The sequence below is a fragment of the Rhinopithecus bieti genome, unplaced genomic scaffold (assembly GCF_001698545.2).
Source record: "Rhinopithecus bieti isolate Rb0 unplaced genomic scaffold, ASM169854v2 scaffold_7681, whole genome shotgun sequence".
Lineage (NCBI taxonomy): Eukaryota > Metazoa > Chordata > Mammalia > Primates > Cercopithecidae > Rhinopithecus > Rhinopithecus bieti.
In genome coordinates this window covers 5,809,257-5,820,971 of record NW_016806571.1, presented here as the reverse complement: position 1 = coordinate 5,820,971, position 11,715 = coordinate 5,809,257, and the positions used below count along the sequence as shown (strand labels likewise).

At 37.1% G+C, this 11,715-nt stretch overlaps 1 protein-coding gene across 5 annotated transcripts in view; it reads right to left on the bottom strand.

The window, feature by feature from the left end:
• The window catches only part of BABAM2 (BRISC and BRCA1 A complex member 2), a 460,475-nt gene that overhangs the window by 307,691 nt on the left and 141,069 nt on the right, over nt 1-11,715 (bottom strand). For all 5 annotated transcript variants that reach the window (XR_001886531.1, XM_017876999.1, XM_017876997.1 and 2 more), the window contains exon 5: nt 7,312-7,506. Coding sequence is in view for 4 of the 5 variants with exons in the window: in XM_017876999.1 (XP_017732488.1) it covers nt 7,312-7,506 (195 nt within the window). In the remaining variant the exon portion in view is untranslated. The remainder of the gene's footprint in view (nt 1-7,311; nt 7,507-11,715) is intronic.

Below are 11,715 nucleotides of genomic sequence, written 5' to 3'. Positions count from 1 at the left end.
GCTACCAATGACTTTTTCACAAATTGGAAAATGTACTTTAAAGTTCATATGGAATCAAAAAAAAGAGCCGCATTGCCAAGACAATCCTAAGCCAAAAGAAGAAAGCTGGAGGCATCATGCTATCTGACTTCAAACTATACTACAAAGCTACAGTAACCAAAACAGCATGGTACTGGTACCAAAACAGAGATATAGACCATGGAACAGAACAGAGCCCTCAGAAATAATACCACACATCTACAACCATCTGATCTTTGAGAAACCTGACAAAATACACTTTTAAAAAACGACTTTGAGCATGCAGTGGAAACGTGTTCTTCATTCTTAACATTAAGCTTGAATCCCAATGTCATCTGTTTTCACCTGTTTAGAAAAACAGGGGCTTCCTAAACATTATAGTTTTATAATTATTATTTGTATTTCTTAAACATTATAAAACCAGCATAGACAAGGACTACAATGTCTAAAAATCATTAAAAGAGATGAGCAAAGCAATAAGGAGAAACAATTTGATAAAATAAAAGGTAAAGAATCAGACAATAAAGAATGGGCATTTTTTGTAAATGTTTACTTTCAAAGGTATGCTTGCTAAAACTCTCTAAATGGAGGTTTGGGGGCAGGGAGAAGAGTGTCTGCATAGGGTGGGGAGAATAGTGTATTTCAAATTCGCAGGCTTGTCAGAAGACTGATAGTAAATCAGAACTCTTTTCCTCTTCTACATGGTAACATTTTCCTCATGCCAGCTGATAGTAAAAGGAAGAAGCGTATCAGGTTTTTCAAAGCCTTATACTTTTAGAGCAGAAATGTTTTAAGAATATAAATATATGTGGCAGAAAGAAAATTCAGTGACGACAACAGTAAAGACCATCCTCTCTAATAGATACAGAACTGCGTAATGCAAAAGGATTAAATAATCATTCCCAGTCTTAGATTTTTCATAGCAAGCATTTATGAGATGGACTACTTGGACCTGAAAAAAACTAAAATACTTGAATTTCCATTCAGATCAGGAAGAACCTACTGATTCTTATAATGTTTCATTTAGAGAATATACTATTATCGTTTTAATATAATAAATATCCATTTATTTCAGATAAAAATGTCCTCATGTTGCAAAATGCCACTAACACATAATAGATGTGTTTTACTGATCAGTAAGCCATTTGAATATATGCTTACAATTCTTGTTGCCCATATATGTCATGCCCCTAAGTTTCCCCTAATCATATAACCCACTGACCATCTCTCTTGAGAGAGCCATCTATGTCCACCTTCCTTCAGGGTCTAGGTCAGCAGTTGACCAGTAAAGGCTTTCCTTGGTCACTCCCTTCCTCAGTGATTGTCTCTTCTGCTGACTGCTCACACAGCCTGTATATTCCATTTGAGCTGTAATCTATCTAGTATTGTTCAAATTCCTTTTTTACAGATATATATTAAACCTTCTAAATTGGATTTTAACAGTCTCAGGAGCCAAAGCCATATCTGATCTACTTTATTTTTTTTTAACCCAAAACCTAGCATAGTAGACTTTTCATAAATGCTATTAGTCCCACACTGGCTTAGCCCTACTAAAGTGCATCTTGTTAGTTCGGTGCAGCATTCCAGCACACAAAAATAATTTTTAATGTTGATTCTGTAATCTTTCACAATAGCTATCTTTTTAAGCTCTAGGCTAGCAGAAAAAAGAAACTCATACTTTGTATGATTTCCTTCAAGTCCCTAACAAAACCCTTAACAAGAAAAGGTCAAACGAAAAGCCCTGTGACATTCCACAAAACACCTGAGGCTGATAAGAGTTACACCCAAACTTTTAGGTGGAACGCTTCCACAGATCCCAACAACTAAGAAAGGAGCATACATGAGTAGAATACTAAGAGAGAATGACCAAGTGCTTCACTGAAAATGAGATCATCTAAGTTTATGATATTACCCTTCCTTAAACAAGCAAACTAAGTTTGTCATGATAGTTTCCCAATTACCCAACTATTTTCCAATTGACTACTGCATTTTTATTTTAATGTTTGCAAATCATCTACTTAAAGATCTGAGCTTAATTTCTTTAAAAATCTCCAGGATGTCGTCACTTACAACAGTCTTCTAGGATCTTTCTGCTTCTCCAAAATTTCTCAAAGATAATGTCCCAGAGAGCATATCTGCAACTTTCTTCAGTACCCTGAAATGGTTTCCTTTAGAGCTTCCAGAAGGCATGCAGCCTTGCCAACACCTTGATTTTAGCCCAGGGAGACCCATTTCAGACTTCTGCCCTCCAGAACTATGCCATAATAAATCTGTGTTTTCTTAAGCCACCAAGTTTGTGGTAATTTTTACAGCAGCAATAGGAAACTAATACAGTCCCTGATTCAAAAAAATCTTGGCGCAAAATCAAGCTCCTTTCTTTTGCCAGGGTCCAGTGTTTATCTCCAGAATCTTGGTCTAGATTTTTCCTCCATTAGCGGGCTGTCCTTTAATACTCCTGAACCCTCATGCCAAGCTCTAATTTGTTCATCCCTCAAGACTCACTTTTATACCCTGTTTCTTGACCTACTCCCCGATTCCAACTCATAATTTTACTCCTATAGTCTCAGCTACCATTTCTACTAGGCCTTTCCTAGGCCTGGTCTGCCATAAGCTTAACCTCAGTCTACTTTGCCTTGTTAAAGGATTCTCAGTTTCTTTACTTCACCTGAATCCATAACCATTGCCCTAATGTTTACAAACTACTTAATATCAAATCAAAATAAACTGAGATAAGTGTAGCAGTAGTAGGTTTTGTAAGTAAAGAAAGGAATATCGGTCACATTAAACAGAAAGTTTAAAAATACTATAAATACAAACTATCTGCTTGAAATGAATTCAAACTTCTACACCTAGATGAACTACACCTCAAGTATTAGCTGAGCCACTAAACAACATTTTGAAAATTATTAGGTAACAAAGGGTGCCATAAAACTGGATTATATTCAAATTCACATTAATATTAAAAGGGGGAATGAGACACGAAGGCAAATCCTAAAAACTAAAGACTGGTTAGTTTGACAGTGATTCCTGCTTTCAGATGAGCCTGTCAGCACTAAAGACAACACACATTCACCAAGAAGTCATGCCAAATTAACCTAACATCCATTTATGTAAGGACAATTAAGTCAATTATTTAATAGGAAAATGCTGGGGATAGAGGATAAACTAAGTTCAACAAAGTTTTCCTTATTAGCCATATAAACATATTAATGTTTCAAAATAATCAATAGTTTGCATCTTGAACCATGCACTGCTGGTGGGAATGTAAAATAGTGCAGCCGTTAAGGAAACAGTATGGAAATTCCTCAAACAATTAAAAATGGGATTGTATATAACCTAGCAATCCTACTTGTAGGTATATATCCCAAAGAACTCAAAGCAGAATCTCAAAGAGATAGTTGCACACCTGTGTTCAATGTAGCATTATTCACAATAGCCAAGAGGTAGAAGCAACCCAAATGTTCACTGATGGATGAATAGATAAGTAAAATACGGTAAATACACTCAATTGAATACTACGCAGCCTTAAAAAGGAAGGAAATCCTATCACAAGGTACAACACTGACGAACCGCAGACATTATGCTAAGTGAAATAAGCAGTCACAAAAAACAAATATATGATTCTACCCATATGCAGTATCTAAAGGAGTCAAAACCATAGAAACAGAAAATAGTAAAGTGACTGCCAAGTGCTGGGGGGAGGAGGAATTAGTGTTTAATGGGTTCATTTGCAAGATGAAGAAGTTCTAGAGATCTGTTGCACAGCAATGTGGATATATTTAACACTACTGAACTGTACATTTAAAAATAGTAAAGATGGCAAATGTAGTGTTATGTGTCTTTTACTGAAATATAAATTCAAGACTTTACAAAAGGAAAAAAATCTTGAACTGAACAAACAACATGATTTGTAATAACAAAAATTTTAGTCATGCTGATTCGAAGGCATTAATCACGTGTAAAACCTTAAAATCAAAACCTTTAAGAAAAAGCCGAAGAGGCCGGGCACAGTGGCTCACGTCTATAATCCCAGCACTTTGGGAAGCCAAGGCGGGTGGATCACCTGAGGTCAGGAATTCAAGACCAGCCTGACCAGCACAGTGAAACCCCGTCTCTACTAAAACTACAAAAATTAGCCGGGTGTGGTGGCATGCGCTTGTAGTTCCAGCTACTCAGGAGGCTGAGACAGGAGAATTGTTGAACCCAGGAGGCGGAGGTTGCAATGAGCCAAGATTGCGCCACTGCACTCCAGCCTGGGCCACAGAGCGAGACTCTGTCTCCAAAAAAGAAAAAGAAAAAGCTGAAGAATAAAAGCAGGAGTGTTATTTAGCCTAAGAAAGACAGTGAAACCTAAAAGAATTAGCACAGAAGAGCACCTAAAGTTATTCTGTGCTTAATGAGAGTTTATTCATTCATTCATTCAAAAACGTTTATGGAATACCAATGAAGTGGAAGACACTGTTCCAGGTGTTTGTGATTTGCTAGTGAACAATGATCCCTGCCCTCATAAGATTTTATATTCCAATGAGGACAGACACACAATAAACATAATCAATAAGTATGGTAGGCTCCCTCTAAGTGGCTCCCAGTGGTCTCTGGTATTCATACTCCTATGTAATTCTGTGTGTGTGTGTGTAGGTATGTGTGTGGGGTGTGTAGGTGTGTTGGGAGGGTGGGGTATTGGACCTAACAAATAGAATACAGCAAAAGTGATGGGCTGTCACTTTCAAGATTAGGTTATAAAAGACTGTGACTTCTATCTTGCTCACACACTCCCTCTTGCTCTCCCCTACTTGCTTGCTCTGAATCTTGTGCACTGCCCTATAGATAGGGAAGCAGTTGAAGGCGGCCTCCAGACAACAGCCAGCACTGAACTCAGGCCCTCAGTTCGACGACCCATGAGGAAGTGAACTATGCCAACTACCACATGCATGCATTTATAATGACTCCATCTCCAGTCGAGCCTTGAGATGACCACAGCCCTAGCCAACACTTCAAGCATAGCCTGTGAGAGACCCTGAGGCAAAGGGCCTACCCAGATTGCTGCCAAAAACTATGATAATAAATGTTATTGTTTGAAGCCACTAAGTTTTAGAATGATTATTTTATATAGCAACATGTAACTAATACATTAATTACATGGCATGCCAAAAGGAAATGCAAAAAAGCCACATGGAGCAAAGTAAAAAATAGAGGAGAGGGTACGGGTGCAAGTCACAATGTTTAAAAGGGGTATTACCAATACTTACACATGAATGCTTACAGCAGTATTATTCATAAAAGTCAAAAAGTGAAAACAACCCAAGTGTCCATTAATTGGTAAATGGATAAACAGAATGTGGTATGTCTATTCAATGGAGTATTATTCAGCCACAAAAAGAAATGAAGTACTGATATATGCTACAACATGGATGAACCTCAAACATAGGCTAAGTGAAAGAAGTCAGTCACAAAAACCACATACTGTATGATTCCATCATAAGAAATGTTCAGAAAAGAAAATTTATAGAAACAGAAAGTAGTTTAGTGATTAACTAGGGCTGGAGGTGGGAACAAGATTAACTGTAAGGGACATGAGGGATCTCACTGGGGTGATGGAACCATTCTAAAACTGGATAATGGTGGTGGTTGCTCAAATCAGCCAACTTATTAAAAATCATTTAACTGTACACTTAAAAGAGGTAAATTTATGATATGTAAATTATACCTCAAAACGGCTGCTGGGGGTGTTAACAGGGCATCATTGAGAACATAACATTAGTAGAAGTTTGAAGGAAGAAGAGTATTAGCCATGTGCATATCTGGGGAAAACATCCCTAACAACAGACAGCCTATGCAAAGACCCTTGGGCAGGAGAATATCTGGTGTGCTGAAGAATACACAAATTATATATGATTTATACCTATATACAAAATATATAAATATATTTTGTATATAGGTATAAATCATATATAATTTATATAAAATTTAAGTTCTGGGATACATGTGAAGAATGCGCAGGTTTGTTACATAGGTATACACATGCCATGGTGGTTTGCTGCACCCATCAACCCATCATCTATATCAGGTATGTCTCCTAATGCTATCTCTCCCATAGCCTCCTCCCACCAACAGGCACCGGTGTGTGGTGTGTGATGTTTCCCTCCCTGTGTCCACGTGTTCTCATTGTTCAACTCCCACTTATCAGTGAGAGTATGCCACGTATGGTTTTCTGTTCCTGTGTTAGTTTGCTGAGAATCACGGTTTCCCATTCCCAGATTCCCTGCAAGGGACATGAAACTCATCCTTTTTAGGGCCTTGCATAGACATTCCATGGTGTTATTTATGTGCCCATTTTTCTTTATCGTCTATCACTGATGGAGCAATTGGGTTGCGTTTCCAGTTCTTTATGCCTTTGCTGAGAGTGCTGGCATATTAAACGACATATGTATATGTGTGCATGTGTCTTTATAGTAGAATGATTTATAATCCTTTGGGTATATACCCAGTAATAGAATTGCTGGGTCAAATGGTATTTCTGGTTCTAGATCCTTGAGGAATCACCACATTGTCTTCCACAATGGCTGAACTAATTTATACTCCCATCACCAGTGTAAAAGCATTCCTATTTCTCCACATCCTCTTCAGCATCTGTTGTTTCCTGACTTTTTAATGATCGCCATTCTAACTGGCATGAGATGGTATCTCATTGTGATTTTGATTTGCATTTCTCCATATAGAGTTTTTTATACCACTGGAAGGACTTGGCTTTTACTATGAGAGATAAAAGAGAAGTACATAAGGTTCTGGGAAGAGGAGCAATAAGGTCTGACTTGAATTTTTAAAGGGTCATATAATTATAAGTCACAAAAAGAAAATACAAAAGGCACCATGTAAGCTAGCAGATTCCAGAGTTACTGACCTCTCTTACCTGACTGGGATATTGGAGAAGTCTTCCCTTCAAAGGAGGGGGAAACTTGTTAGTGTCTCAAAATGTGACCTGCAAGCCACATACATCAGAATGACATGGAGGCTGGTAGCACGTGCAGGCCCTCAGGCTCCACCTCTGACTGCTGAATATCTGGGACTGGGGATAAGACTCTGAATCTTACAAACTTCCCAGGTAATATCTTTGAGAAACACAATGAACTAGACAAACATTAAGGTCTCTTTAAACTCTAAATTACGAGAAACATATAGGCTACCTAGACCATGGTTACTTAAAGAAATGACTAGGATTTTCAAATGAACATCTGAATTGATTATTTTATTATAGATGAAGTCATCTTTTTTCCCATTCTCAAAAATTCTTACCCAGTTGTTTTTTTTCCCAGCATAAATTTCCATGTTCTCTCCATACTGTGGCTCTTCCAGTAATGTCTGGTATTCAAACATGAGGCGGGAGCTCTCCCGGAGGCGGCTACATTGGAATTGGTGATACTGTTGCACAAGTTCCTTCACCACAAGTAAGAGACATTCAGGATTTGAAGGATTCCAGCAGGCAAGATTCTGTAGAAGCCATAACAAATAAAAGACCAGTTAAAACTGAAATTTCATACAAATCCACACATCGGTGTAGAGGAAAAGAGTAATAGAAATCTAAGAGGAACAGACTACTCCTAGTTAGCCATATACCCAGAGATGAAGTTAGAGAAATCTTTTGATATTGGCAATTTCTCCTGCCTTCTAAAAAAATCCTTGCAGAAAAATTGAGGAGGAATTCCATCATGAATAGGCAGAAACAGTGAAGTGTAAAGCCGGGTAGTAACAAAACAAGAAACCTAAATATCCTAGAAGACCATAATTTTAGCCCTGGAAGACTTAATTTGTTTCTTATTCTTTTATAATTTTAATTTTTTTCGATCTCTACCTAAATTCAGCATTATATGCTAAAGTAATTCAACTCAGATCCACAGACCATCTGTATCTGTAATACCAGATATAAATAAACGCTCTGTAAACACTAGAGCCTCACAGAAATATAAGCACAATGGTGACGGTTAGGCCTGAAAAAGATAGGCATAAAATAGAGACATGGGAAAATGTCTGCCAAATGCGCAAATCTGAATAACCACAGTTCATCCATCAGTCACTCCTCCAAGTAAAAAAGGATGGTTCCAAGAAAAAAGCAGCTAGTTCAGCTTGGAACTCAATCACACTCATGATTTTCCTTGAGACAACATACTTAGGTATGCAGTAGTCTTCTATGTGTACTCTCATTTTGTCGCACAGAATATTGAAAGCATGTGTACTCAAGGGTTATGACTTTATAAAATTCATATTTTTTATTACTTCATCAAAGACATTCTTAAGTGAACTGCTGTTGTTTTTTTAACTGAGTATGTGTGACAACAGAGAATAAAATAACTATGAGTATAGCTTGATGTCTGCTGTGGTTAATGCCAAGTCATCAGTTTTGCACACCATTGCTTCTGCAATGTAAATGCAAATATTAACACTAAAAAAGAAGTCATAATATCTTAATATGATTATGAAAACAGTTTTGACTTTGCAGACCCTTGAAATGGTCTCAGGGACCCCAGAGGTCTGCAGACCACACTTTTGAGAACCATCAACACTACTTTATATTGTCTTAAGGACAAACCAAGCATAGCTTCTATCAAAAGAAAACAAATAAGAAGTAAAGGAATGCATTTTTTAAAGGAATTACTTTGCTCTACTGAGTGGGTCGATTTATAGGAACTAAATGACAATGGGGAAATCAGTAAGTGTTCTTTCATTTATAGGAAAAACAGGTCTTAGGATGTTCACATAAAGACGATGAACAGAGGAAAAGGTAAGAGCTTCAGTATCGTACAGTGAATAAGAGGGGTATCTTGGTATGAAAGTGATTTGATAAGTAAAGTACAAAGTTTTCCCTGGCAAATCTGTTGACCTCAATAGCCGGACTCCTTCTGAGCTGTTCAAGACTAAATTCAAAGTATCAATAGGATATAACAGCATTGTATAGAACTTAAAATGATCTTAACATAGCTTGCTATGCATTTCCTTCAGAGAGCACTGCTAAACATTTATAAGCAAGAATAAAATACAATATTCCATTTCTTGGTCAAGTATTCCTTATCAGTCCTCGCTCCCTACTAGAGCAAAAAGAAAAGCTTTAGTTGTCTTGATTTATATTTTTAAAATTCTGTCATTTCTCCTTAGTTATTTGGTAAGTTACAGACCTATATCCAAACAGTTTTAAAACATTATGAAAACATATAAGTTGGCAACATACCTTACCAACTTGAATTCATTTCAAGTGATTCAAACGAATTGTTAAAGACATACTAACCAGTCTCCTTCCATTAAAATATAATTTCTTTGTTGATCTCCTTAGCCATTCAAGGCTAACTCACTGGAAAACACTCCCATCAAGGATGGTTTAGCTATACTAAACAAGATAAAAATTCCTCTAGTATTGCTATATGACCACTTTTACTCGTTAGGTAATTTGCGGTTTGAACCACTTTGCCTCGAAGGGGAGAAAACAGAAGATATATAAAGTTTTAGTTACTCTCTAAGAATAGGGCATATTTTAAACACACATCTAGCAATACAAGGCATTGGAGCTTTCCATTCTCTCGAGTATGAGATAGAGAAAAATGCCCAAAGGTCCTTCAGGGAAAGAGGAGGAGGAGGCATAAATTAGCAGGCATCTATGAAAAAGAGAAAAATAAGTGTCTCTCTCTCTATTCACAAAGTTCTTCTTCTACTTCTTTTTGGTAATGCTTGAAGGAAGAAATCTAAAATGCGGATGGCCACAAAGAGTAGGCACAGGGCACATCACATATTAACACAGAAAAGAGCACACAAAAAAAGGATTCCAAAAATGAGGAATGAAAAATGCATTCAGAGAAAGTGATAAAACATAGTCAAAGACAATAAACAAAAGCAAAAGAAAATTCACTACTATTTTATAACAGAAACTTCATTCATTCGCACTAAAACACTTATGAAACAGTTCAGGGAAGGTATCGCACCAATTCTTTTTAAAGACTAGTTAACTAGAGAGATTAAATAACTGCTCACATTCAAGTGTAAACAATAATTGAGACTGTGTAGAATGTAAATATTCCTACTCTTCCTCCAATCAGTTAACTAAAATATCAGTTTTGAGCCAATGAACTAGCACTTGCCTCTCTGTGGTCATGAGCGAACTCGTGCATAGTGGTAATTTTGAATACTTTGGCTCCCCTGTCCAGGCCGCCTGACAGGAGGAGCGCTCCCAGTTCATGTGACCCTTCACCTTTCCACATTTCTCTCTCGTAAATACATTCCACCACCTACCTATGGGCTCCCATATCAACGGCCCCGCAGACTTGAACAAGCCCAACCAATCCTCACAGTTCCTCCACACAGCTTCCTTCTTCAGAAAGACAGTGAGCAATAGTAGTTTCAAGGCCTAGCTCACCCTCAATTCCGGTTCCACTTATTAAAACCCATAGTTTTTCGGCCACAGTACCACAAATTTAGACATGCGTGAGGATACCAATGAATGGAAAACATTAAGAAACAATGTAGTCCGTCCATGTCTTTGGGGAGATAAAGGAGGAAACTAAGCAAATGAAGAAATGAGATTTGGAACCACCTCTGCTTAATAAGGGAGGGAAAAAAATTTTCCAGGGGGGGAAAATTCTTTAATTAAATTAATCTTATGATAAAAATGTTCAACTAATAAAAGGGTAAGGTACAGGAATACATTAGAAATATAACAAGAAAATTATCTAAAAAATCTTACTACAAAATTTTGCCCAACTCTCTAGCATATCGGTAAAATAAAAGGAAATTAAAAGAGACTGACAATATATGAAAAGTATGCAAGCCCATTAGTAGTTAAAGAAGTATAATTTTCCTCATTTCTCCTTTTTAATAAACTAACTTTTCATTGAAAAGTAACATATGTACACAGTAAAACAAATATGTTTTAAGTGGCATAAAAGAATGTAAAGAACAATATTAAGTCTCCCTCCAGACTATATCATAAGATCCTCTCCCTACAGAAGATATTTTTCCCCACACAGGGCCTGTACATGACACCAATGTCTGGCCCTTCCTAAGTTCCTCCACATGACCCATGGCTCTGCCACTCTGTGCTGCCTCTCCCACTCTTTGAAGCTGCAAACACTGCTTCCATGGTACATGCTTCCCTCAGATCAGTGTCTTACTTTCAACTTATTTATCCTGATAGTGCTTCAGCTCCACAAATTGTTTCTGGCTCCCATGGGACCCTCTGATTTGGCCTGTCCCTCACCCAGCATTTCCCACAAGAGAAGAAAATAGGGCAAAAATTATGAGAAACAATGTTTATATCTTAAATTAGCCAAGTTCTTTTTTTCAGCAAACAGCCAATGTTGGTGAAGATATAATTTCATGGACCTTTTTACACATAGAATTGTAAACTCATACAAGTAGTTTCACTATATGCATGTGTGTGTGTGTGTGAGAGAGACAGAGAGAGAGAGAGAGAGTCTTAGAAATGTTTATTCTCAATGCCCCTAGAAATCTTATTTTTGGGAATCTAGCTAATCAGCAAATAACTAAAAATAAGGGGGGGGGGACTTTATAGATAGAAATACAGAGTCATTTGTAATATCATGAAACTGCAAACAATCTAGACACCTGATAATAAGAATTGTTTTAAAAACTGTTAATGTAATTCAAATAAATAATCTGCAACTATGTTTCTATACTATTACAGTATGTTTATACAAT